The sequence below is a fragment of the Caenorhabditis remanei genome, chromosome X (assembly GCF_010183535.1).
Source record: "Caenorhabditis remanei strain PX506 chromosome X, whole genome shotgun sequence".
NCBI lineage: Eukaryota > Metazoa > Nematoda > Chromadorea > Rhabditida > Rhabditidae > Caenorhabditis > Caenorhabditis remanei.
Genome location: NC_071333.1, coordinates 18,438,928 through 18,466,752, shown reverse-complemented (window position 1 = coordinate 18,466,752; position 27,825 = coordinate 18,438,928). Strand labels below are relative to the sequence as shown.

The 27,825-nt window shown below is 37.9% G+C and overlaps 6 protein-coding genes across 6 annotated transcripts; 2 read left to right on the top strand and 4 right to left on the bottom strand.

The window, feature by feature from the left end:
• Positions 1 to 93: 93 nt before the first annotated feature.
• Positions 94 to 2,854, top strand: GCK72_025731 (uncharacterized protein; the record flags this gene model as incomplete). Its single annotated transcript, XM_053736461.1, has 8 exons — positions 94 to 183; positions 249 to 397; positions 452 to 566; positions 1,057 to 1,179; positions 1,934 to 2,086; positions 2,137 to 2,292; positions 2,492 to 2,705; positions 2,796 to 2,854. 8 exons carry the CDS (start codon positions 94 to 96, stop codon positions 2,852 to 2,854), a joined length of 1,059 nt encoding a protein of 352 aa, XP_053580027.1.
• Positions 2,855 to 4,675: 1,821 nt separating this feature from the next.
• Positions 4,676 to 9,825, top strand: GCK72_025730 (uncharacterized protein; the record flags this gene model as incomplete). The annotated part of the gene is made up of 20 exons (XM_053736460.1): positions 4,676 to 4,842; positions 4,897 to 5,203; positions 5,257 to 5,331; positions 5,387 to 5,483; positions 5,539 to 5,711; positions 5,759 to 5,830; positions 6,122 to 6,245; positions 6,336 to 6,487; positions 6,603 to 6,696; positions 6,748 to 6,820; positions 7,467 to 7,548; positions 7,593 to 8,127; positions 8,177 to 8,368; positions 8,412 to 8,580; positions 8,624 to 8,764; positions 8,809 to 8,932; positions 8,978 to 9,046; positions 9,090 to 9,236; positions 9,401 to 9,626; positions 9,677 to 9,825. The coding sequence occupies 20 exons, from the start codon at positions 4,676 to 4,678 to the stop codon at positions 9,823 to 9,825; spliced, it is 3,168 nt and encodes a 1,055-aa protein (XP_053580026.1).
• A 465-nt stretch (positions 9,826 to 10,290) lies between these two features.
• On the bottom strand, positions 10,291 to 11,459 carry GCK72_025729 (uncharacterized protein; the record flags this gene model as incomplete). Its single annotated transcript, XM_003105578.2, has 6 exons — positions 10,291 to 10,380; positions 10,433 to 10,660; positions 10,713 to 10,927; positions 10,972 to 11,071; positions 11,192 to 11,262; positions 11,315 to 11,459. The coding sequence occupies 6 exons, from the start codon at positions 11,457 to 11,459 to the stop codon at positions 10,291 to 10,293; spliced, it is 849 nt and encodes a 282-aa protein (XP_003105626.2).
• Positions 11,460 to 15,225: 3,766 nt separating this feature from the next.
• On the bottom strand, positions 15,226 to 16,112 carry GCK72_025728 (uncharacterized protein; the record flags this gene model as incomplete). Its single annotated transcript, XM_003105614.2, has 3 exons — positions 15,226 to 15,518; positions 15,563 to 15,978; positions 16,036 to 16,112. 3 exons carry the CDS (start codon positions 16,110 to 16,112, stop codon positions 15,226 to 15,228), a joined length of 786 nt encoding a protein of 261 aa, XP_003105662.2.
• A 587-nt stretch (positions 16,113 to 16,699) lies between these two features.
• Positions 16,700 to 19,082, bottom strand: GCK72_025727 (uncharacterized protein; the record flags this gene model as incomplete). Its single annotated transcript, XM_003105527.2, has 12 exons — positions 16,700 to 16,897; positions 16,947 to 17,114; positions 17,165 to 17,302; positions 17,366 to 17,468; positions 17,511 to 17,701; positions 17,752 to 17,893; positions 17,945 to 18,134; positions 18,185 to 18,287; positions 18,337 to 18,439; positions 18,497 to 18,606; positions 18,650 to 18,772; positions 18,927 to 19,082. The coding sequence occupies 12 exons, from the start codon at positions 19,080 to 19,082 to the stop codon at positions 16,700 to 16,702; spliced, it is 1,725 nt and encodes a 574-aa protein (XP_003105575.1).
• A 1,553-nt stretch (positions 19,083 to 20,635) lies between these two features.
• GCK72_025726 (uncharacterized protein) lies at positions 20,636 to 23,638 on the bottom strand (the record flags this gene model as incomplete). Its single annotated transcript, XM_053736459.1, has 7 exons — positions 20,636 to 20,832; positions 20,903 to 20,978; positions 21,340 to 21,695; positions 21,839 to 22,076; positions 22,402 to 22,644; positions 23,301 to 23,438; positions 23,507 to 23,638. 7 exons carry the CDS (start codon positions 23,636 to 23,638, stop codon positions 20,636 to 20,638), a joined length of 1,380 nt encoding a protein of 459 aa, XP_053580025.1.
• Positions 23,639 to 27,825: the final 4,187 nt, after the last annotated feature.

The following is a 27,825-nucleotide window of genomic DNA, read 5'->3' as shown; positions in this document are numbered from 1 at the left end:
TCAAACTTTATTTTCTTCAAATCTTCAAAACTTCGGCTTCCTTATCACTCCCATTAGCACGTCTTTCTTATTTCTAAATTTTTAGAACCGACGATGGGCAACTCATCGTCGAGTTCATCGCGAATCAACAAAAAATCAGAATCCATGGAGATTCGAAGCAAATCAAACAGATCTTCGGTATCGGTAAGCTTTTTTTTCCATCAACATTCTTATTTTCTCATTTCACTTTGACTGCTTTTCTTTTTCAGGGCGAGTTCAACAAAAGCAAAAGCATGATGGACATGAGCTCGAAGAGCTCGCGAATGTCAACATCAACGACGTCGAACACGTCAAGACAGAAGAGTATCACCAGCATCAAAGACAAAGACAGACCAAAAAGTGCGCGAGAGGCGAAGAAGTGAGCAAATTGTTGTTGTTAATGAATGGTGTAACATGTTGTTTGGTCTTTCAGCACAGACATTTCCAGAACCAAATCGATGAAAAAGGACAATCACCCAATTTCTGCACAGGGTCGAGACATTATCTCACAGTGCTTTGATAACCCACATTCCGAATTTGCTAATAAGGTGGGTCGCCCGTTGTGAAACGTTGTTTGGTTGGTCAGATCATTGTGTAGGTGTTAGGTGAAAATGATATGTTGAGAAAATATCACTTTACAATGTTCGTTGAGCACCGGGGGTAAACAGTAATTCATGGAAAAAAAGTTTCTGATTACTACCTTAACAAGAGTGTAGTTGTCAGACATCATTTCTTCTGAAAGACTTATCAATTGTCGTGTAGTTTGGTTTTCCGAGATTTATTGATCTCAAGTTTTTTCACTTTCCGTCTCTTCACTTTTCGACATAAACTTGAGCCCTCTTTCTTTTTTTCTTCTTCTCCATTTTCCAATTGTCGCCAACTCATCAGAGAACAGATACGTGATCTGTGTGCTTTATCATTTTTCTTTCTCTCTCGTTTCGTTTCATTTCATTTTTCGACCCCGGAAAAACGAGAAACGGAAGAAAGATCAAAAGAGAAACAAGATGGATTTGAAAACTGATTATGTTTTGTTTCCAGGTTGTGCAAAGAATCTTCGAGAAACGCGAGGACTACCAAAAGTACATTATGAACCTGGGCAAGGAGCGAAGTGTCATCGTCAATAATCGTCTGAAACAACTGGTCGAGGATATTGTTGCACATGTCAGTTCTCTTTTTCACTCATAATTTGTCTTTCTCGCCGATTTCCGGATCATTTTCGGTATTTCCTTGACAAGTCCTTGTCACTTCTCTTATTTTTCGGGTCAAGTACATTGGAAGAGTGTCCGCTTATTTCTTTTCGAACGAAAGTGATGTTGGATGGCCTCTGGGGAAGCTCTAATAAGTTTTTTGTGCACTTTCTTTCTGGTGCCACTCGCAATTTTTCATTTTGACACGAGAAAAAGGCAGTCGAAAAGAAAATGACAAGACTGGGTCAAACGGAACACATAAGGAACAAGAATCGTGCTTTGGAACTGTGTACCTTGGGGGACATTAGTGGACCCGGTGTAATCTAACAAGGAAAGGCCATGAATCAGTTTGGAGTTATGGGACGTGGCCAATATCATTGGAAAGCTGAGAAAACGCTGATTTCAAAGATATGTTTAGTTTTTGCCGTCGAAGCCTGGTATCTGAGAAAAACGAAGTCAAAGTTTGGAAAAAATAATGAATTATTATCTTTCTGACATTGCAACAAGAAAATTTTAAAAAATTAAAACTCGTGCCAAAAAGGTAATAATTCTATATTTTTCCAAACTGTGACCTTGTTTTTTTCCAAATACCAGACCTCGAGGGTAAAAACTAAACATTAGGAATCAGCGTTTTCTCAGTTTTTCAGTAAGAAAACAAAAACAACCACAAAAATTGAACTTTGCAAATATCACACATATAAATATATGACCAATTAAAGATATTGCAGATCCACGACGCCGATTTCATTGAGAGCGTCTCCAAGCAATACGGAGAGGAGCATGTTGAGCTAAAACAGTACGGATTCAAGCCCGACTTCTGGGTCGCCGTAGCGGATGCCATGACTCTAGAGGGCGTCATTTTAGACATGGCAAATCATCAGGTGAGATTCAAAAAAATACTTCCAAAATAAAATTTTATTTCTATTTTTAGCCAGCCGACACCGTTTCCGCATGGTCCTCCCTAGTCACATTGATCTTCTCGTCCGTCCGTGACGGCTACTATTCGGAGTTGCGACGTCACCGTATGAGCTCACGACGAACGCTAAAACATCAGAGTACAGTGGATTCAAGAGAGGAAAATAATGAGGTATGCAATGGCTGTGGTGGCTGTGCAAACAAGCAAAGCAGACGAAATCTTAGCATTAGCTAAATTTAGATATTTAGACACTGATTCAAAAAGGAAACAAGAAGGAAAGACAAGTAACATTCTTAGTTCTAAATATAGAATCTTTTCCTTTTTTTGTAGTTTGTTTGCATCAATTTCAAACAAAGTTTTTGTTTTCCAGCAATCCTCATCCTCCGCACCAAACGGGGTCGCTACCACTGCAGCTGGTATGCTCGGACAGCGAGACCATTCCAAGAGTATACCAGTTCACATGTCGGAGGAACTCACTCCACGAAACATCTTAGCGAGCTCCCGACGAGAAACTCTCCGAAGCGTTTCCACTTATTCCACAGACTCCACATCTCATTCTCATTCCGGCAGAAGAAATGGTTCTGGTGAGCAGTCGTTAAGAGTCCCCCCCCCCGTTATGTGGGGGGGGGACAAAATGAGCTACAAAACTATATCCATAAAACAAATGGTTTCAGATGCGCCATCCACTTCATCCACATCAAGCAACGTGATTCGTCGTCCGATCTTTGAATAATTTATTTACCAAAAAATCCCTGGGTACAAAATCTCTCATTCTAATTGATATAATAATGACCAAACCAACCAAACATCATTTCGTCTCTTATTTTCGCTGTCTTCCTGTCCTTTCACCGGATTTCTTCACTGTCTCTCTCTCACCTGTCTGAAACTCATCTCTTCCTTCCCATCCATATTTTTTGCTTCATCCGCTTTTTTGTGAGACTATATTCCACTCGCCAACAGGCTTATTTTGCAATGAACATGTTTATTTGGATTTCTTGGATTTGGCTTATGTGGGGGACGTCGCTGAGCACTCGGATGTATTAGATTTTTTCGAATCTGGAAGATTGAACGCCGGAAAGGGAAGGTCACGAGCAATTCTGAATAGAGAAGGAAATTAAAGTCATTTTTTCTTCCATCAATCTTTTTTCCTATCTTCCATTCGCTTCATCCATTTTCTGCTTCCTGAATAGTGAACAATTGGAAATTGGAATTGAAGAGAACCGAATGATATATAGAATTGATCTTCTTCCTAACGGATCAAAAAGACCAGAAGACCGTGAGAAAAAATATGTGACCAAAATGAGAAGGGGTTGGTTTGGTATTGTGTGGTGTGGTGTGATGCAATTCATTAAATAGGGAAAATGAATGTGAGATAGTAAATATGACTCCGTGTCCATATAGGACGAGATGGTTAAAAAAGTTTTTGCACAAATTGCACTGCGAAGGGCATCTTGAGTGTCGGAACACAGGGACTATAAATTTATGTTTCGAAAACTGTTAAAACTAATTATGCTACTAATTATGTCGTTATGAAAAGAATATAAAATAAAAATCAAGCGCTATCTCAGTATACCCCAACTTTCAGCAATTGCTGGGAACATAATTGTAACAATAAGCAAAACTTATCACAAAATGAATCTTCACTAAGAACAACAAAGAAATAAGAAAAATAATAATCAGTGGGAGTTTCCGGCGGATACAGAGAGTTCTCATTCTGAAGATTCTCTGATAACTTTTTTCAAAGGTTTTAAGGAAAATTATGTTTTGGGTGAAACTTTTTTTCTGTATAAAATTTTGAATTGATGCTGCGTAATTATTTGAACGTACCTATCAGATTTTGATTTTAATAAAATTTAAATAAAAACTTGGAGCTAAAATCTTTTGAATAATTTCTAATTTTTATTATTATTGTCAGTATGCGAATGTATAGCGTTTTCTTCAATGAATTCAAATATTATTGTACCTAGTATAAAAATGTCGTCTTTTTTAAATTTTTGTACGTAACCTTAAAATGGTTGATATTAATAATGTGTTAAGTTTTAGAAAAGTAAAAATTAGCATGCCCAAATGTTTCTGCTGAAATGTGAAAAATGTTAGAGCCGATTTCCCATGAATACATATTTTTTGCAGGCTCAACCTTCTGGAAAACTTATCATCATCATAATCCACCTACAGTTTTAGGACATTCATGTTTCACCAATACTATACGAATTTATCAATCAACCCTTTACCTCCTCACCTTTCTACTCTCCACTAATCTAGGTATTCATTGAATATTCCCACTTTTCGTAATCCCTGGATATCGCGATATTCACTCTGATGAGCACAAAAGAATTCCAATGATTGTATACCTATTCACCCACGGCATCCTCACTTCTAACTTGTTATTAATCCTATTCTCATATTTTCTACACTCTTTATCGATCGTCTCATCTTTGCTGTCCCTTGTGACAACGTCTGTGTTTATGCTTGGAAGAGCTAATTAGTGAAATATTTGGTTTCTGAATATCAGCATCTGCCGTAACTTAAGTTTTTTGGAGTTTCTCTGTGTCAGATGTTTAGGAGTTTATTGGCCCTTTTCATTGTCATTTTTCAACATCGAAATGTATGTAATGGGATACAACTCATACTTTTCGATAACTGGCCGTCAGCTTATAATGTGTGCTCATCCGCTATAGATGATGCAAAAGCTAATGGGATGTGCACTACCAAATCTATACAGTAAGTCTAAAATTCGAATTTTTATCGTATTCAACTTACCTAATTCAAATTCAGGATAAACCGACAAACCGGTTGTACTGGTGATAACAGTGTGAAAGCCGCTTCTTATGCTATCAACGCGGTAGCATCCAAAACCTCCGGGGACCTGGATTTCGTTTTCGTCGGACCAACATGTACAACTGATATTCGTACCATAGGGGATTTCGCAGAATTATGGAAAACTCCAGTGATAGGATACGAGCCAGTGTTCGAAGCACGCGGTGTTCAAGAACTAACATCTGTCATCAATGTTGCCCAGTTTTCGGTCGGCGGCGTGGCACAGACACTTGTTTTTCTGATGAAAGAACTCAATCAAAGCGAGGTATGTACATCGCCGGTTTTAATTAACCGAGAATCAATTTTATTCTCATTCAGATAACATTGATAGGCTCTGTGAAGGTGTTGCCAAACGGGTTCTCATTATCGAATGACTTGAGAAACTATAACAAGGTAAACAGTCAAGCCAGTGGCAGTTATTCCAAAAGTCACGATAAAATTTTTGTAGGTTATGAAAAGCTTTACAATACGAGAGTATTTCGAAATTGATGAAAATAATGCGGATTGGTCAAAAGTGGATTATAGACTAAGACACGGTGCTAGAAGTAAGACTTGACTGATTTCTATACATTCATTTATTATTTATCATATATTTTCCAGTGATTGTGATATGTGTAGACTTTTATGACATCTACAGTTCCCTCTACAACATTGCTATTAGAACGTTATCTGGTTTTCGTTTCATTATAGTTATCATTTTGAACAAACCACCCGATGAAGTTCTCAACCAACCGAATATCAAAAATTTGTTATATGGATCGAATGCATTTATTGTGAGATTAAAAAACGGCTGTTTGGAATAAAGTTTTCTGCTTTCCAGATTTCCCCCTTACAAGAACAGTTCTCGGATGCTTTAAGTTATATGCAAAATGTATTACCAACTCTTGCTGACGTAAGTCTCACAATTTTTTTTTTAACATTTTGAATATTGCATTTTGAAAGTCCTAATTTGTGTTATGATGTTCTTGCTGTTTTTGTTGTTTTCTATTGTTCTAGACGTTCCTATTTTTCTACATGCCCCAAATTGTCAGAATATGCACATTGTTCAATTTCCGCTATGTTTCCGTCTTGTTAATGAGCATGACTGAGATTCTCAGTAAAAACAAGTCTCTCACGTAAAAAATAAAACCAACCAACTAAAAAAAGGTTTCGTACTTTCAAATCCGAATCATCTTCATTACAGGAGCAGTTCACATCCTTCCATCGTATATATCATGCTTGTTACGCCTACTGCGTGGGCTCAATGAATGGTGTCGAGACGCAAACAGATAACTATCACCAGGCTATGCGAGGAAAGGTTGTAACTAGTGAGTTGAAGGGGTGGAGCCGTATGTTTACTGAGAAATTTCGAGAATTTTTTCTAAATTCCAAATATAATTATACGTTTTTCTTTTTAGCGAAATACGGCGCATTCACATTTGACAACAGTGGCTCTGTTCTAACTAACTATGCGGTTTTCACAGTTGACCCCGCTGACATGACATTTGCCAGTGTTATGACATTGAAATCAACACCAAAAGATTGTGATTATTACGACTGCTTTGAGTTGGTGGGTGAACTTTCTTTTTTCTTTTCGCGTTGCACCCAAGCTCCCTCTTCTCCTTCGAAATTTTCATTCCATTTCATATCACTCCATCTGATTTCATTTCACTTCAAAGTTTAAGACTTCTAACAAGACGCCTGATTTGCTTTGGACCCTTAAAGATATGGATCCACCGGATGAGTGTGTCGCCAGAAATGCGTGCTCAAATTATATTCGTAAGTTCTTGGGTACGGTGTTTTGTGAAATTTAAAAAATATACATTTCAGCTCATGTAATCGCTGGCATTATCATCGTTGTGTCTCTTCTTTGTACCGCCGTCGTATATTTGAAACAAAGAACGTAAGTGGCCATTCTCGTAATGTTAAAGGGTTCAACACCCTTCCACCAATATTTGCAAATCTAAATACTTTTCTTACCTCACACGAAGTTTCTCCATAGCAACGCTCATAAGAAATATTCCCTTAATGATACTTCTAATGAGCGTTGCTATGATAAATTTCCATTTCGCTTGTTCCCTTTTGATTCTTCAAGTTAGCAGTCATTTATCTCGTTGAGTTGAGCTAAACAAAATGTGCAGCGAACTTTTGAAGTCCTGTTGGTTTCACATCTCTAACTATTTGATCGGAATTGTCTACTGGGCCTTTGATCCTCAACACTATCGGTAACTTCCTTTTTAACTCAAAAAATTTCTGTTTATATGAAAATGGCTCGGCTCACATCAGCTGTTACTAATGAGGACGTCAGCTTATTATGGTTTTTTCTTCAACTTCACTGATTTCGATATTTTTTTGATAATGATGTAGATCACAACTGAGAGCCCGTCCATCCTCTTATTCTGCTCTCTTACTTCGAAGAACCCACACACTTCGATTTCCGAAAATTTAATGAATGGTTACACCGGAAAGCATAGCAATTCTTTCTGGCATTAGAACCTAAAGGGAACATTTTTGAAATAGAAGGAGGATTAAAGGAAAATCATTTTCAGCCACCGTATGAACATCTACAAAATGACATGGAAAGTCGCAAATCATACATTGAAAATTATTGTGAACAAAAACGCGGATGCAGTAAGGTTAACGTCATTAGCAACTTGTTTTAACTATCATTTCAGAAAATGCAACGAGAACTCGAAAACCGATCATCCAAAGATGAAAATGCTCTCACCTCACGTAGACGTGTATTCGGTTCGTATGCTCTGGTGGGAACACAACGTGCTGAGTATCTTCAGTTCAAACAAGAAAAGAAAATTATCTTCCCGGAGGAGACTTTGGATTACTTGTATACTTTGCGACAGCTGCAGCATGAGAACTTGGCCAAGTTTTATGGAATTCAATGCAATGATGATAATGTGACGACATTCACCGTTTTGCATTTACTGGTTGAACGTGGAACACTCGAGGAATTGTGTTTGGACCGTGATTTTGGAATGGATGAAACTTTCAAGTCGGCATTCATGAGAGATATTCTGAAAGGCCTTCAATTCCTTCACAAGGCTTCAATCGGTTACCACGGACACTTACATGCAGCCACTTGCCTTATAGATATCAATTGGGTTCTCAAACTTGCACTTTATGGGGTCACCAACTTTATCGTAGATTGTATGGACAATAAAAATATCAGACTCCCAGATCATGCCGCTCCAATGAGTGAGTTGTTTTAAAATTCAAATGAAATCACACTCCTTTCAAATTTCAGTAACATATCCTCAATACGTGTGCTTCCCACCTGAACATATTCGAGAATACGACGAGACTGGGAAACTACCACCAAGAATTGTTCGTGGCAGTCCGAAAGGAGATATTTATTGTGTTGGAATGATTTTCTACATGATGATTGAACGAGAGGACCCGTATATGTTGATTCACTCATTGGAGAGACCAAATCCAGGTTAAACTATTAAATATAAAGATGTTCAACCTTTATTTTTCAGCACTTGTCAAGGAAATCATGGATGAAGGGAAAATGCCGCGTATGCCAGTTGAGCATAACCTAGAGGGTAAACTTTTGGAAAAATGTAAGGATTGTTGGAATCGCAACCCAATGATGCGTCCGGATATAAAGTCAATTGTGGAAACTATCGCTGTAGTCTACCCAACTGCGTAAGTCATAAAAAAGTAATTGGATAACAATTGATCATTTCAGAAAAGGAAACCTGGTAGATCAAATGATTCGTATGAGTGAGAAATGGGCAGATGAGTTGGAAGATATGGTTGCTATTAGGACCGCTGACTTGGCAGCTGCTCAATTCCAAACTATGAAACTCCTCAACGAAATGCTGCCAGCGTTAGTTATCTCATAATCTTACAAAACCAATCTTATATTTTTAGAAGTGTCGCCCAGGATTTGAAAAATGGAATTGTCAGACCACCTAGAAGTTACGAGTCTGCCACCGTTATGTTTGTTCAGCTTTGTGAATTCTATGCGCTGATGAAGAGAAGTAAACCGGATGAAGTTGGTGGAATCTATTCGTCTGAAAACTTTTTTTTTGAATTTCAGGTCATAAATTTCCTCAACGACATTTTCGATCAATTCGATAAAGTCGTTAAAAGACATGACGCCTATAAAGTTATTTATTTCAAAAAATCCAAGTTAAAAATTAGTGTTTCAGGTCGAGACGACTGGAGAAACATATATGGTTGCTTCCGGAGTGCCACACGAGAATGAAGGACGCCACATTTTCGAAGTGGCTGAAATCAGTCTGGAAATTCGTGCAGTGTCATACACCTATATTTTGCCACACGATAAAGATTACAAAGTAAAACAAATGATTGAATTATCTGATTTTTTGAAAAGGGAAAACAAAAAGAACAATAGGAGAAGATTAAATTATGTCATGTTCTTTATAGTTCCTGGTTCCTGTCTGAGTCAGACAGTCAGAATTCTCACAATCCAAAAATTTGAGAAAATTCAACATTTCAGCTCCGCATCCGTATTGGTTTCCATGCCGGACCGCTAGCCGCTGGTGTAATTGGTATCCGATCACCACGCTACTGTCTCTTCGGTGACACCGTTAACTTTGCCTCCAGAATGCAGTCGAATTGCCCCCCGAATCAAATTCAAACCAGTGAAATTACAGCAAGACTATTGTTTGCCACTCATCAGTACAAATTGGTGAAGCGAGGAATTGTTCATGTCAAGGGAAAAGGTTTCTGAAAAATTCTTTGTTCAGTCAATTTTATCAATTTTTTTGTTTAGGAGAAGTAAACTGCTACTGGTTGAATGAACATATTCATGAAGATGAAGAGCCATTGCCACCAATGACTCCTGTACCAAATCTCCCTGACCTAGATGTTCCAGGGCCTTCTGGAATGACTAATGTTATCGACCATCCTCTGCAAGACTAAAATTTTTATTATTTTTTGACCTTTGCTTCACCTTGTTCAGCTAGGAATAATTCTACTATAATATTTTGAAGTAAATTTTTTCCCACATTCTAATCTACTCTACCCACGAATTATTGTAATCACTTTATTTGTCTTGAATAAATTCAATATTTTTCTCTCTTAAACATAATTAGGTTGTTTTGGTTGTCTGAAATTTTTTTCGTTTTCTTTTTAGAACCCTACACATCATTCTTGTTTTCGTGGCATGCAGCGTTGTGTAAGAAGCGAATTCAGAATATTGAATTATTTATTAAAAGTGAAGTGGGAAGAAGAAGAAGACTAAGCTCTTCATACATCATACATGTATGTTTGGGTTTTAGATTCGGCACAGGTGTGGGGTTCTGATTTTTACATGATTAGATTATTACAGATTGCTCTTGTAGTAAGAGTTAAGGGGATGGTAGAATGAAATAGTTTTGAGAAGATTTAAAAGTTGTAAGAGGATCGGATTTCACGGCCGCATCTGTCTTGGCATTCACGATGATTGGCAGGGATGATGTTACGGAGCACGTTTAGCTGAAAAACAAGACTCGTTCGAGAAGAATGCGCACGTCATAATCTATGATACCTGTCCGTATGACACTTCGACAGGCTCAGTGAAAAGTGTCCAGATGACACACTCATTGAATGGCGGCGTGGTGAGAGAGCCGAGGTAGGTGACGAATTCTCTCTTTTCGGGTGTTGGAAGAAGTTGCTCTAGGTGGAAGTCCTTTGGCATGGCAATTGGCGTGTTGTTTCCGGTGGCTTTGCGCACGGTGTCAATTAGACCGTGGTAGTTGTCATTATACTTTCCTTCCTACAAAAAAATGATTTATACATTTATAAAAATCACTACAGTCCCAACTAACCTTCAAGAAAACTCCAACTACAGCAAGTCCGTCTGGCTGCTCGATAGCCTCATTGAACGATGCATAAGTGGTGTTCCAGAACACAAAGTGAACCTCTCCGCTGAGTTTCTTTCCGTCCAACAGGTGTTCGGACCCTTCCTTTGAGTTGCATCCCCAGTGAGCATGAAATTGAGCCAACTCGAATTTTGAGGAGGGGAGATGGTTAGCGGTGAGGACTAAAAAACAAGAAGGTGATGACTTCAAGGATGAGTGAACTCACATGTCCCGCAGTTTCTCTTCACATTTACACGGAATCCGCCTTCGTTAACAATGACGTCACAGCAGTCTCCTGGCTTATAGTCGATGTTGAGAGCATCAGCCTGAAAAAATATAGGTAAAGGAAGATGACAAACAAAAAATGAAATATGAAAATTCTTATGGTTACAAAATCCATTCAAAAGCGAAACTGTCAAAACTAAGTTGGACAAACACAAACTAACCTTGCAAACATCGGTGTCACAGCACACATGTTGTGGGATGATATCAATTGGGCTTTGTCTTTGAGCAGCGGCTGAAAAATAAAACATATTTATATTTAAATTCAAATTTTATGTAGTTTTTACCTTTTTTGAATTGTTTTGCTTTTTTACTCTTTTTCGGTTGCTTTGGTTTGAACCCCAATTTTTTCTTAGGCTGCTTCACCGGGTTATCTTGACTTTTCGGGCATTGGTCTAACCTGGCGGACCTTCTAACTTGTGGAGGTGCCATTGAATAGAAAAAAAAGTAAAAATGAGTCAAGTTCACATGCGAGGGGGGAGTCGAAGAGCAAAAAAAAGAAAGAGAAAAAGAGAAGAAAGTTGTTTTGCTACCCAAAAATTCTATCTCTTTTATTCCCCCCTCACCCTCCGTTTTTCTTCGTCTTCTTCTTATTCTCTTTTTTCTTCTTCTTTTTTTCCAAGATGAAACGAAACCAGGAGGGAAAAAGAAAAGAATGAGGGCAGACAAAAGAAAAAGTGCACGTGGTGAGGTCGAGGGTCGAATATCCTATTCTCAAATAGTATAATAGCTCTGGAAAAGAAAACTAAAGAAAAATGGGGTAAATAAGATAACTAATGTGAGAGAACTGACGCTTTTCTTCTTTTTGTGGGTTCTAAGATACCGCAAAAGATAGAATCATAGAATCAAAGATATTTGATAAGTGATAAAAGATTGATCGTTTCTTAAGATTTTCTACATAAGAATTTCTGTCAACTTACACATTTTTCTTTTCGTTGATTGTCCTTATCGCGGTTGGAAGATGATGTTCTGATTGGAGACGAGTGAAGTGCCTGAAAAGAAGAGAATAGTTGCAAAAGAAGACGTGAATAAGAAAAAAGAAAAAAAGAGAAGACAGAAGAGAAAACTTCTAGTTCGAATCAAAATCTCTAGTTTTTAGAATATTCAACTAGTTACTACCACACTGGCAGAGTTTCAAAGAATGATTACATGGAAAATACTCAACTTTGATAAGCAATGTAACCTTCAAAATATGTGTGTAAACGGAACTTTCCTTGTATGACTAGTGAAAACAACCTTGCATTGACTCATTTGTATTTAATTACAGGTATTAAGTTAGTCTAGTGATATTCAAAAGCGGAAGGAACAAAATTTTGAAATCTCAATGGAAGGGTTGGGATATACATAATTTCAGACCAAGTACTCAGATTGTACTTTATCAGAAAATTGATGTAAGAAATTCTTCCAGTAGTTCTTTGTAGTCTTATAGACGACAATCAGAGAGAAGAACTCTTCAAAAGTTTGAGAATTCAACAATAAGAAGGAACACTAAAAAAACAAATAAAAATTCTTCGCGAACTGACGTAAGAAACTTCGAACTTTCAAATCTTAAGAATTGACCGGAAATAAAAAAGGGTATCCGGATTTTGCAAGGAAAAATCAGACATTTTATGACACATTCCCTAGAAAACGATTTGTTTCTTTTAAAAAAGAAAAAATAAACATTTTATAAATTGAAACGAAAAATTGGAAAACCTGTTATACCAATGATCAGGTACCTGATAATAGTACATTTATGTTAGATAATATACAGTGAAACTAATGGTCCTAAGAATAGAGCAAGGGACAGGGACAGACCCCAAAAGTGATCTCTGTTATTTCTTATCAATGTTTTACATCAAAAGAAGGCGACGATAGTGACCATTAATAAATTGAGAGATGGTCTCATCTCTAAACGTTAGAATCGTCGTTGAAAGAAGTGACGGTGTCGGTGAAATGAATGAAAACATCATCAAGATCATCATCTCTTGATGTTTTCCTTCTTCTCACCTATTCGTCTCTTCTCAATTTTGATATTTATACTGTACAGTGGTTGGGGGCGGAGCGTGTGGCTTTCTGACAGAGATCAGCGCATGTACGTGATTGTTTGTATTCTGAATCGGTGTACAGGAAAGGCAAAATGGGGTAAAAGTGACTGTGATGAGTTTTGCATACATTAAACAGTGGTTACATGGTGTATTTGGCAGTTTTTTCGCGGGGATTTATTGAATTTGAATTTTTCATGACGGAGATCATAGGGAAATTGATATTCAAAGTCGAGTCAGGTATTGGAGTCATAGTTTGGATTGAAATCAGGTTGAAATCAAAATCGAAAGATCGATTTTCAATTTTTAGACTAGTAGATGTGACTAATAACTGCATGGAGTAAAACATCTGTGCACCTCGGCACCTCGTTTTCATCAGAGCACATTTTCTACAAAAGTGGGAAGAAAAAATTGTAGATCGAAAAAAATTTATGGAATGGAATTCCCTGGAAATATTTATAGTTGCTCTTCTCTTATTGTTCCAGAAATGTGAATTCAAATGTATTGTATGTATTCCGCTATGTTTCCATTTTCGAAACGTTTTGTTGTTACTTCTGGGTTCCCAATCAAAGCATAGAAAAAAATCAAATTTCAATCAAAGGAACTTTCGGTCAAATCAAAGATGTTCTTAATGCTAATCCTATCAGACGTTACCTTTGGATAAGAAAATTAACCAAAGGTAACGAAAGATTGACGATTAAGAAAATTGGAATGTTTGTTCTATTTAGTCGGACTTTCAGAAAAAAATTGGACCTTGATTTTAAAATCAATTTAAATCAAATAAAATGAACTTCAATCTAAAACTAAGGATCTCCTAATATACTGCAAGCACAGTGGAAACAAAAACTGGTGTTCCTTATCATAAATGAAACAAATGACATCAAGAAATGACGCCTGTTCCCTGTTCTCCGATCATTTTTCATAGAACTTCTCTCCATCTCCCCAAATGTTTGCATTTAGACTTCTAATACCATCATTTATTCCTTCTTCCCCTTTCCACTGTGTGTGCCTTCGCACAATATCATAGATCGTATCATTTCTTTTTTTGAAAACGAAAACTTATCGTAGCGTCACAAATTCGATTGGGTTACAGGAATACAGTGAAATAGATGCAGAGAACTTTTCTATCTATTATTTTCATGAGTCACGTGCCCCTAAAAGAATGTTTGAATCAACGAAGGAGAATAAAAATGACGGATGATTGTGAAGACATAGAGAACAACCAATTGGATGATTGATCTTCGCATTGATCCTATCTTTGAACCATTGATTTTTGATTGAACTTGTTTATTTAAAAAAAGAATAGTTGAGAAGTATGAAACGGTGTGGGAAGGTAAATACGACGAAATGAGACATTTTTTGATAACTCCATCCCGATTTGCAGGAAAATGGGTTGTGTGCAAATGGGTTTAGGTCAGCAGTTGTTTGCTTTACTAATTGTTTAATGATTTGAAAATTGAGAATTGCGGCTTGAGAAAAACAGTTTAATATATTTTTAGAAAAGTGCAAATACACTTTAATTATTTCTCGAATACGGTCAGGTGATTGCATTAAGAAAAAATGCATTAAGGACGAAAAGTTGAAAATATTTATCAAATGCAATAAAAATATTTGGGAAAAAGCCCATCCAACTCAAAATAACTGAAGCGAGGAGTTCCCTACCCAATTTTCCAAGATATAGGTAAGTTCCAGTTCATTCTTAAGTGTCCTACTGTAGCTTTTCCTAAAAACAATTCTTTCTGTATTCTTCCGACAAATGTTTGTACAAAAACGCTGACCATAGACATTTTTTGTTGGTTTGAACAGTTTTCCAGGTTTAAAAGAATGTAGCACCCCGCAAATTCATTAGTTACACTCTAGACGCTCACTGTTGACTTTTAGTACCAAGTTTTGAAGTCAAAGATCAAAATCTTGCGTTGACAACTCAAAAATCTCAAGTTAGAGAAAGTTCAGGAACGAACTTTTCTTATTTGTTGCTGATTTGTGTTGAAAATTGTAAATAATTGTAACTAATTGTAAACAAGCCCACACAGTTTTCCGCTACACATTTTATTCCCGAAAAAAATGAAAAGAGTAATATAAGTGAGAAGAAGTTGATAGAGCAGTCATTGCAATCATATCAAAATCTTTAAAAACATTTAAAAAAAGAAACCATAGTGCTATCAGTGAATCGTTCAGTAGTGTGGAGCCTCGTATCCGTAGTATTGGTCACCGTGGTATGGGCTGGAGTGTCTGGCTGGTTGGTAGTGGGATTGGTGCCCTCCGTAGTACTTTGGCTTTGGTTGGTAGTAGGATGGTTGGTAGCTCTCGGAGTCGTGTCCGTGTCCGTAGTTATCGTATCCCTTGTTGTAGTATCCATCGGTGTGGTCTCCGTATTTGCCCTCGTTGTCGTCGTACTTGGATTTGTGTCCGGCGTCCTCGTTTCCGTAGTCGGTGTGGGTAGCTCCGTGCTTCTCTTGGGCTTTGTCTGAAAAAATCAAGTTGTTCTGGTCAACAAGTTATATTTCTTACCGTATCCTTGATGTCCGTCAGCGTGGTAACCTCCGGCGTCCTTGTGTTGTTGTCCAGCGTTGTGCTCATCTCCAGCGTACTTGTTGGCGTGCTTCTCATCAGTGTGGTATTGCTCCATGTGGTATTGTGGTTGAACGTAACGGTAGTCGAAGAATCCGAACGTCTTCGTCTTCACATCCTTGTTGTAGTTGGAGGCATCATCGACGTACTTGTTTCCTGATCCAGATTGATGGGCTTCCTTGTTTTGCTTGTGCTCGGCGGCGTCCTTGTGAAGAGCGTCGTGGTCAGAAGCTTTTCCGTCTTGAGAATATCCCTTTTCTTTTGCCTCGTGTCCAGAGTGCTCAGCTTTCTGGTGGAAGTTTTTGGCGTGTTGCGACTCGTCACCGTAACCGTATTTACCGGACGCGTTCTCATGGCTGAAAACATAATTTTATGAATTTTAGATTTCAGATGTAGAAAATTAAGTAAAATACCTCGAATGGCTGATGGGACTGGCCATAAGCGACGCAATGAGAAGAGAGGAGCAGATGAGTTGAGTAGTAGTGAACATTGTTGTTCTGGATGCCTTTGACGCCGGCACCCGCCGCTTTTATACTTGTCTCCGAGGTCGTATCTACTGCGATTTGTACTATTATTATTTAGTTTTTTCTCCGACCCATATCCTTTGTTTTTTGCATTGCTTTTCTTTTCCGCCCTCCGCCCCAACGCCTTCAACACAGTCCGGTTTTCCTGGGTTTCATGTTAACTACGAACGTCTATTCTCTATTCTTTTCTCTTCTCACTATTCTTTTCCCCTTGCGCACCGTTTTTTTTGATACCCATGGAGGCTTCCTTCTGGATTCATTGTATGTATTGCAGAAGAGAGGGGGCGACGACACTTTTTTTGGGATTCTGTCTGTGACAACTAATATTGCTGTTTTTCTTGTAGTTGATGAGGATGTGGAAGATGTCGAAGATGTCAAAGATGAGAATGTGAATTATACCAAGGTCAATCTAATTTGATATGTATTTACTATATACTCCATCGCTATTTTCTTCAAACATGTTAATTAAGAGAAAAATAAAAATTCATTGTATTCATATAATAAAACCGTATTTCAAAATGGTCATGCTCACTTATCATAATCTTTAAATTCGTTATTTTAAATTCCACGAACTATAAAAGTTGGCTTGTCCCAGTGGTTTGCTAGGTACTGTGATGTTCATCGGTTTCGAGTAGTCGTACAAAGACGGTGACTCCAATATAATAAAGACGGTGCCCACATTCAGCACAGAGAAAATAATCAGGAACAGCCTATCGAGCACCATCGCAACAAACGTCCAATCATCCGAAATCTAAAAAAAACCATGAGATTTGTCAAAAAGTCAATTTATAGATTGATACCTCTCCCTCCAACTCATTATGCCGGAAGTGTTCCGCGATGAACCTCACTTGGTTCAGAAGGTTCATAAAAACCACGTCATCCACTGTTTTGCTCTTTTGTCGTTTTGTTTTCCGGAACGCCACAGTTGGTGCATTATTGTTTTGAGCACATAAATATGGTTTGAGTCGCTGAACAGCAGAAACTAGTTTTAAGCTCTCAAGCAGAACTTATGACTTACATTCTCCACGTTACTATCATTATTCCTCATTCTCATATCAAATGTGTTATTTAAAACTGCCTGGGAACTCGGTTTCCCCCTCAAACTAATCATATCGTTGTTCTTCCCTTTCGCCTTGTTTCGGTACTCGTTAGCCGCCTGAATATTCAAATATTCTTGTTTGACAAACAAATCTGATTGTCTTTTCCTCTTTCTGTTTACCTTCGCTGCTGTTGCATAGTTGGAGCCAACTAAACTTGCCGCATCTACTAAAGGCGGTTGTTTGGTCACTTCTCCTTTCTCCGGTCGGCTCATCAATAGTATTCTGAATGGGATAATAGTTCGAGTGGAAGTTACTAACACTCACTTTGGTAAAAACTTCAGAAACACTGCTCTGATCCATGGTGACATTTTATGGGCGCTTCCAGACCGGAAACGGAAATTTACAGTGATAACTGACACAACTGTTGATAACGCAACCAGAATCATTGTTGTAATCAGATATCTCCCAAACATTGGTATCACTAAACTTGTTGGAGGCATCAAGTCAATCAGGACCTGGAAAAAAGATTACCTTTGTTGGGGAACTGCAAAGTTGTCAAACGCACCAAGAAAAACACAGTCAGGGTAACCAATATAGAAATGGAAAAGGTGATCTTATGGTCCGAGAGGTAAAATACAAAAGTGGTAAGAATGGAGATCAAGAAGCAAGGTAGAATTAAGTTACAGGTAAAGAATAGAGTTTTCCGCCTGAAATGCTATTATACATTTTTTTGAATATTAAATTTCAGAGAGTCTAACCTCAACCCAAAATAATATGTAATGTCTACATACTTCTCAGGACCACAACATGATGCATAAAGAACAGAATGCCGCTCAGAAGTTAATGACAGCAAGTCCCATTCAGCGGATCGGTAGAAGAAACTCAAATCCATTCCTTGTTGCATAAATTCCACATCACTACCATCTTTAGTGATGGTTACTACTTCTTCTGAAACCCTCATCAAATTTTTAATAAATCCAAAAAAAATTTCCGTTCACCTTGAGGCAACTGTTTCAAATCCACATATCTACCCGTATACGTCCATGTCCCGAATTTCATTTCACATTTTTGAGAGTCATATGGAAACCATGTCACATCAATCTGTAATAACAACGCTTTTCAAATATTTTTCGTTTTTTTCTGCACATACCGGGCAAAAAGATTTGTAAATAGCTGGTGGCTGCCAGTAAACGTTTCCCTCAAATGTCACCAACGCATCGGTCAATATTGTGATGTCGGGATCTCCCGCTGCGCTGAAAAACATTTTGAAAATGTTTGTTAAAAAATCGGTTTGTAATAAAAAAGCTCACTTATTATAAAGCACCAGATCCGGCGTCCAAATAAATTCACTCGGTATATGCAATGTTTTCAGACCACCATACTTCTCAGGCGTCCATGTTAGTTTAGCATCGTTCCATTTCTGAAATAAAGTTTTGTTTTATTGTTATTACTAGACTAGGTACCATTTCCAGCCAGAGATTTGTGGTGAGCACTTGGTTCTTCTCATCTACATCGATTATCCTGATTAGAGAAGCCCCGACGTCTACAGTAAGAATATCCGAGCTGTTTTTCACTGGCCGTGGCACCTGAAACATTTGCAATAGCACAAAACTGAAAACCCCTCGCAGTATAAAATTTCAATAAAAAAATTCTCGTCACCATCATTATTATTATACATTCTTTATTCATAGAAAACAGAGATGCGCACGCACACAAACGGGCTGAAAGGGCAAAACTAACCTTATTATAATCGAAAAGCAAGTCCTCATAAAGCTGGCTCTCCAAATCTTTAGACGTCCGTTTTATTTTAAACGCATTAGTTCCGCAGACGGCGACCAATAGGATTAGTGCCCAATTGAATGAGAACATTTGTAGACGTTTTCTTCTTTGTGGCATCACATCCAGAATTCTTGAGTTCAAAAGACAAAAGAAAAAGAATGTGAAATGAAATGTCAGTGAGTGAGAAAAAAAAATAGTTTCGTTTTTGAAATGGTGGCACACGAATAGGACGAAGGAGAAGAATAAGAAGTGTGCTGCTGCTCAAATAAATGGAGAAAAGAGCAGTAGCCGTTGTTGAAGGCCAAAAACGAGAAGCGGAAGAGATGCGCACGAAGAAAATGGAGATGCAGAGGCGGTAGGGGGACCCGTCAGAGTAAGAAGAGCAAGAAAAAGATAGGGGAAAGAAGAAGAACAGAAAGAGACGGGACGAGGAAGGGTTCTCTAGTTATGGATTTTAGGAATTACGAGCAGAAATGCAAAAAGGAAAGGCGACAGCAGTGTCTCTTGATGGCGTGACTAAGAATGGGTGAGATGGGACGATTGTTTCAACTGAGCAAACATGTTTTTCTTGGTATCAGTTTTCTTGTCTGCAATGAAAATGAAATTATAAGACATTGTGTCTATCATCGAAGCATCTGTTTTTGAAAAAAAACATTTATTGCTGACATCTGGCATGTGGTAATGGTGTTAATCGGGAAAGAAAAAAAAGAGAAACTCAGATTTTTGGTGTATGCGTCAGGTTTAATAACTTTTATTTGATGTCTGCAAGATACAGTAAAAACTGTATTATAACGACACCTGTAATAGAACGATGCCTGTACTTTAACGGCATCCCATTTATACTCAGAATTTATAAGTATGATTATCCCAGTGTTTTTCTTGGTTCTGATTAGAAACATTGTGATCAGAAACTTCTAGATCCGCAAAAAAAGTGTCCACAAAAAAAATTTCCGTTTAACTATAAGGAAATTCTAAAACCACAAAATGTTTTTGAGAACCAGTTGAAAATATAACGATATGCCGTTAAAATACAGGTTTTACGGTAATTATCATTTAACACGTATCTTCCTTATGGACCTATTCTGGATGTAGCAAAAAATATAAAAAAAACTTTTTTTTGCTTTTTTTGCTACCTTCAGAATAGGTCCATTATGTAGTTTTTGACGTATACTTTTCAAAATCAAAAAATATTTTATTTCTTGTTTTTTTTTGTAGTTTCTTGAAATTCCTTTTGTTCAACAATATATAATTTACTATTAACTACTTGATTATTTATTTTTAATTACTTTTTACAAAATTCACACATATTCTATATTCTAAAACATTCAATTGCAATGAAAGAGAGGAAGTAGACCGGATTGGATTTGAGCAAATATATTCGAACGGTTCTTAAGATAAAAAGTGAAAATTTAGCCTTATATAACAATGAAAATCGGACTATAACTATGAATATTGCCGAACTGGACTCTAGAGTATCGATAGACTGAAATAAAATGATGGCTTTTAGGGAGATATTTGGTTTTGAAAGAATTATTAACAGGGATTGTGAAATTTTGAAAATTTGGAAAGGAAGAGTTGGGGGAACCCGGAAAACAACATTTGGACGGGGGGGGATGGGTCAAGGAATGACAAAATACAGAAAAAAGTTAAAGATAGATACTGATGTACAACTACACCGGCGAATTCTTCTCACTATTTGGCGGTAAGGGAGCAACAAATCGTTTTGGAGAATTGTCGTTGGCAAGAGGGGACGGACAACTTGTTCGGCTAGATGCTCTGTAGAAACTTGACATACTTCCCACGTCGGACAGCGATTCATCCATGAACGAATCCATATCACTAGCAGTGCGAGAAATGGAGAGGTATTCTGAAAAAAAGATTTGCGTCATTGTTTGAATAAGTTTCGAAAGAGAATGTAAGGTGTGTCGAAATCTTACCAATTCCGCCCAGTTCTTCTCCCCAGTCGAGTTCGTTGGTGGTTTGTTGGTTGTAGAAGTCGAGTTTCTCTCTCACCTGAAATTTCTCATTTTATTTTCATTTGTATTCCCATTTACTAAGGTCATGGAGTCAGTTTAGAGTTATGGGATTTATAATGTGTTATACCATTCGAAAGCTGACAAAACGCTGATTCAAAATATAAATTTCGCTTTTGCTTTCGAGTCCTGGTATTCGAGAAATGTTTCAGAACTGTGACCTTGTTTTTCTTGAAAATCAGGGGCTACCAGGGCAAAAACTAAATATATATTTGGAATCAGCGTTTTGTTAGTTTTTCAATGATATATGCCACGTCTCACAACTCTAAACTTAATTTGAATCCCTGACCTTCCCTAGCTAGTCAGAAATTTCACGTTTTCCTAAAATAATAATCCCTTACCGCTTTCAACGCGTCCCCAACATCCGCATAAACCTTTGGTACATCCACATCAACTGTTCCAAACAACTTGTAGATATCAATGTTGTGAGAAATCGGTTGAGTTGGCTTCTTGAAATTCCGTTTCACAGCTGGAGCCGCCGACGCTACCGTAATCTTCGGGTTATTCCTGATAAGTTGTGGTGGTAGCTCATCTGCAGAGTCATCATCATCATCCACTATTGGTGCTGGTGCAGGTGGCTTCACTCCCTCATCCTTCTGCAATGTAGTCTGAAGGCGCTCTAGATAATGAATGAGTCTGTTGCAATCCCTCTTTTGTTCATAATATGGCTCCAATTCCTCAATGTCGATTGGTGCTTCTGCAATAGAGAAAAAATGAAGTAGGCTTGTTTCAATTTCAAAATGTCAAAATTTAATGCATGTTTTAATGCGAATACATCGACATGCCACTCTGACATTTCCGTTCTCTCCCCTCCCCCACTTATTCTATTTCGCAACTCACTTATTTTGCGTGCACTCGGGAACGACATTGGAACGCTATTTCCGTTCAACTTATTGGCATTCAGCCATGTTTTGTATTCCTCTCGGTTGTCGTCATAGGCATTGATGAGAATCTTTCTACGCTCATGGGCTCCTTGTAACTGATGCTTGAGGTCTCGAATCTCATCTTCAATCATCCTCCGATTTTGTTTGATGAGCTTGAACTTGTTTTGAAGATTTGTCAGGTCGATGTACACTTTCTAAAAAAAATGTTTTTTAATAACGTTGTCCAGACTTGCAAAATATTGGCCCGGTTGGCCGGGAGTTCAAAATTGTGCACAATTTTTTGAAACATTTTGAAATTTTTGTCAAAAATAGTCAAAAATCCTATGTATGGTTGAGTTTTGATCGATATATAAAAACATGTTGAAAATGCCACTTTTTTGCAATTTTTTTCAAATGTCCTAAAAATTCAAAGTTTCAAACATTGGTTCTAATATCCACCGATCGGGCCGGGCGAAAATTCTCAAATCACCCGGCCCGTTGCAAGTCTTGGTTGAACTAATTGTATCATTCAACACTTACATGTTTCTTATGTCGATTTTTTTCGAGCTCCACATCCAAATCTTTTCTTCCAGTGGTTATTTCCGCGAGGGACTCTAATTGTTTTCTATTCCTTTTTAATGCATTTATCTCCGTCACCAATGCTTGCTCATCTCTTGCCGAAAGGGGTCTCTTATAGCGGTCTTGATATTCCTGGAGTAGTTTTTCAAGTTGATCCTTGTTCCGGATGCGGCAGTCTTTTTCCAAATCCAATTGTTTCTTTCTCTGAAATAATCCGTTTGTAAGAATTATTCTATTGTCTATCCAATGTAGTACTCTCCTCAAAGTGTAATTATTATGCAAATCTTTTTCATGGGAACTGTACGCGCGCTCTCTCTCTCTCTTTCTTTCTTTTTTTTCTCTCTCTTGTATTCTTCAATCCCCATTATTTTTCCTCTAAAACTTGCTTTGTGTTTTCCTTTTATCTTTTTTTCTGCTATCTTATCAATAACTCCCTCTCTTAACCAAAACGTAACACTAATCGGTTTGTATACCAGCAGTTGACCGCGCGAGTTGTGTGCTCACAGCTGTTGCTCCACTCGTTTTAGTTGCTCAGGAACGGCTGTACACACCGCGCACCTGATTGACCAGTACCGATTACAATACTGAGGAATCTTTGGAATGTAGCATAAAAATAGTGAGAAAAAAAATACTGTTGTTCTAAATAGAAATTGGCTGAAATTTCATTTCAAATTTAAGATTCTCAAAGTAATTTTTTTCCTTTTAGTGTATGTATTATGTTAATCTCGGGCACTTACAAGACCGTGTCTCATAATTATCCAGTATAAAAACTGTCCGATTTTTTACTATTTTCGAGCCTTACGTTTACCATATTCATCCGATAGCGCAGTTCTTCAGTTTCTTCATCTGACAAAACTTGCCTGGTTATCAATTTCCACTTTGATCTTATCCCCATCTCTTTTCAATCCCATGAGCTCTACACGTAGCTGCTCACGCTGAGTTTTCATCTCACTTTCGAGTGGATTTGATTCAGTGCACTTTTTGCATCGGATTTGGATCTGTAAATTCAAATTTAAGGGACAATTGAAAAAACTTTACTACTAGGGAATATGTTTTGTATATTTACCTGAGATCGAATCTTTTGCATTTCTGAATGAAATTCCTCCAAATCATTTTCGAAACGTTGTCGATCTGGTGGATTGGTTCCAATTTTCTCATTCACTTCTATGATATCATCTAGTGGTCGATTCTCATGCATTTCTTCCGTATTACCTAGAAAAAAACTATTTTTTGACAAATATTGAAAAAAGAAAACATGACGAAAAAAAGACAGCAAAAATCAAAGTTTAGAAAAACGATCCTTGAAGAAAAGATGAGAATGAAAGAAAAAAGTGGCGAGGAGAGAAACACAGAGAGCGTGTGGCATTAGGTGTAATATAGAAAAAGAAAAGAAAGAAAAATGTACTTGTATATGAGGCAAAAAGTGGAGTTTGAAACGGTGCGAAAAAAATTGAAAAATCGGTTAACCAAATAGTCTTATCATGTGTAAACCACGGAAAATGACCAAGTATGAAGTAGAACATACCGTCGGAAACAGTCTGCAACGCATTAAGTGATGATACTTATCAAAATTTATTTTATTAGTCATAGCAGAAGTGGAAAGTACAAAGATGGGGTGAGAAGCGTTTTAAATTCTAAAAAATTGGAAAAAATCATATTTTTCACAGGATTTGTAAAAACTGAACCATTATTGGAAAACATGTTAGATTATCAAGAAAATCTGAATCATTTTGTCGAAAAAAGACGGTTTTAAACAAATCATTTGATTTTTCACAATTTTTGTGGTTCTTAATTTCAAAAGATCAAAAAGCATGATTCTCCGAATAACACAGTGATTTGATCATACTTGTCAAACCTAGGAAAGGCCCGGCTGGAAAAATCAGCCAATTTTTTTTTCCAATTTTCATCGAAAATGTGAATATATCTGATGATTTTTCTGAATTTCTTCTGTTCCTGAATGATAGAAAAAAATTTGACTTTTTCGCAAAAAATCCAATTTTGAACTTTGGCACCAATTTCCCGGGCCTTCGAACCGGGCTAGCGGCTTTGGATTTGATCAACCAAAATTCTAAGATACGAATTGTTCTTCTCAAGTTTATAAACCGGAAAATCCTTCCTCAGCTCTAGTAAATAATGAGGAATGAGACAATTCTTCCATTCACCAATCCTTAGCAATATATCTGCAAACACTGAGTGTTTTTCCACAATGCGTAAAAGGTGTGGTGACATATTACACAACCAATAGCAACATGTGTGTTCATTAATAGTGATACTAGCCATCAAGGAAACGCAGGCGGAGGAGCGCGAATCTTTTCGAAAATATTCGAAAAAAACTTCTTAGGCGCCACCAGACAGACAATGATTGGGAGTTTTGGAAATCAAAGTTTTGAAAATCAATACAGTGCATTGGCACAACTATCATAAGAGAAAAATAGACTTGCAATTTGTTCTCCGACTTTATCTGGATGCTTCACTATTCCCTTTTAGTCCTTATCATACGTCACTTAACCGATAGGAGAATAACATACTAAAGAGAAAGTAAGAATCGAGAGACTCAGAGAAAACGACACAAAAAGAGGACACCATCACAGAGGCCAGTTGGGCAGCCGTTTCCTTTCCCTCTAACCATCCATACGCTGTCTGCGTCTGACGTTCCCTCTCTGCGACCTCTTTGCGCTGCGGGGTGTACGAAGCGAGGCGGACGGCCCTAGGCACACACACACAACCACGACTGACACGTCTATATTGTTGTGTCCCGGAGACTATCCACCACTCTCCACTGTAACCCTTTAAACTCCCCAAAAACCCAAAAAAAGAACTATAATAGCCTAAAAAACTATTGAAAACCCCAAAAAAAACACACACTGTCTTCTATTACTGTAAGCTAGAATCATCGACTTGTCAACTATTCAACCGGAAAGAGATCAAAAACAGTAAGTATTTTGTTTTTTCTTTGTTTTTCCTCATTTTTCCTCATTTCTCCTCATTTCTCATAGTTTTGATGCTGGTACCTCATTCTCGCTCTCATATTCTCATATTCCTCTAAGTTCATCCTTTCCCAAAACAGATTCCCCGCACAAGCGGAAGCATGAAAAACACTAGATTACTGTGAATGGAGAGAATCCACAAGCTGTATATGCTATATTTTCAACTTTCGAGTTGAAAAAAAAAAAAACTAACTCTTAGCAAAAAACCTTGACATCAGCACCAATCACCAAATTTCGCAACATTTCAAGCGAACATCAGAGTGATCAGGATCACATGTTTTCAAGACAATAACAATCTTTAACTAACTATCATTAACAGTTCTAATCCGTACTGGTTCAAACATTAGTTTCCTCCCTGATAAAGTTTCAGAATTGGTTTTCGGTAAAACAAGAGAAAAACAGAGAGAAAAACACCATAAGACAGTTATGTTGTCGACGAGAACGCATGAATCATCGGCGGTTCCTTTCCCCCTTTTTCCGCCTGTGTTGCAGTCCGTTTAGTTATATTGTCAAATCATCTCCGCCACCATCAACCAGCAGCCGCATTCCTTTTCTCGTTCCTCTAGTCATCATAGATAATATCAATTCATGTCTTGCTTTGATTTCTAACAAGAGAAATCCAGAGGAGAGATTGCTTGTCGCTGTTGTCAACACCAGATGAAATCCTGAACCGATTTATATACTTAAGAGAGAGATCGGAAACCAATTTGTCGAATTGTTTGGCGGACTCTGAAATACCGTAATCCAAGTATCCCCTGTCATTCCAAAGTTGATTCTTAGTTTCCTTACTTCAATTATTCTACCGATGATTCCCCTTCCTCCTCGTGAAAGAACCTCCGTTATCAGTAGTGCGTGCCGAAATTGTTCTTCTGCTTTCCTCCCAAATGGTGGCCCCCGCAACTGAAATATATATTCAATAAACGATAAAAAAGCAGCAGAAACTGGGAAGAGAAAAATTGGACGGACGCCTCGCATTGGCTTCTTCTTCTTCTTCTTTTTTCTTTTCTATTTCTTCTTCAACGCCTCATTCAACCCCCGCTAGTTTTTTGCTTCGTTTTTCGTCGCTCCGCTCAGGAAGCGACCGATTCTTCTACACGATGATGTTTCTGCAAAAAATCCATGCAGGAATAGGTTTTCGGCAGTGGCATAGCGATAACCTATGAATCAAAAAATCATTCTTTTCTTGGGTTGTAATGATTTCGAAATCTGATGACGTTTTGTTTTTCTGCCTCTCTGGAAGGACGTCTTCTTAGCGGTTCTGCTTAGTTTATCATTTTCTCATTTTCTTTGCAAAATATTTTCCCCGCGCTCATCCAATCCTACTATATACAATAGGCGGAGCCTTCCGAGGGTCTTTAGTGGGTAGCAAAAAAAAAGAATGCCTGGAAACGAGATTTTTCTAGAAAATAGAAAAAAACCGAGCCAATTTTTTCCCATCATTTTTTATGGTGTAGGAAACCAAGGAAATGGGAATCAAGCCCACGCTTTTCGTGCGTTAGTTCCCCCTACTTTCTCATTTCTTCTTATTTTCCTCCATTTCTTAGTCTCTCTGTCGTTGAATGCCATTCTTCCTCATTTTTTTTAAATTTAGGCAATTGAAGCAGTAAAACTTATATCTCCGGCTCACATGCTCCAACTTCTCAAAATAACTTTCATGTTTCAGAACGATGGCCCAAGTACCACCGCCGATGACTCAAGTAGTTGCACCAGCAGCTGCTCCAGCTCCAGCCACTGGAGCTACTACCGGACAACAACCAACAGTCATGCAGCAAGGACCACCAGCAAACATGGGATATCCACCAAACGCACCAAATGCAACTTATTCGATGGCATCACTCTACATTGGAGATCTTCATCCAGATGTGACCGAGTCGATGCTATTCGAGAAGTTCAGTATGGCTGGACCAGTGCTCTCGATCCGAGTGTGCCGTGACAACACAAGTCGTCTCTCACTTGGATATGCTTATGTCAACTTCCAGCAACCAGCAGATGGTAAGATTCTTAATTGCTTTCTCTTTCTAATCCACTCCACTCATTCTCCACGCCTTCATTGTTTCTCTCTGTGCCACGTCATAGCCATGGGGTACTGTGTGTTGAGCGTACTGTTGAGAGCAGATGTGTAATCTCGTAATGTCACATGCCTAAACACACAAAACCGTACCACACTACCCCCCAAAAACGTCGCCCACTCGCATTTCCTCTCTTTTTCCAATCAACCAGTACGGACGAATGCGCTCTCCGTTCTCACCTTTTGCCTTGTGCATGCAGTTGATGCGCAATAAAAATAGAGAGAAAGGAAGAGAGAAGAGACGATGAAGAGCTGCCACGTCACAGGTTGTAAATGACGTGCTGTTTTGGGAAACGAATGGAGAGAGAAAGAAGGATGAGTGACGTATTA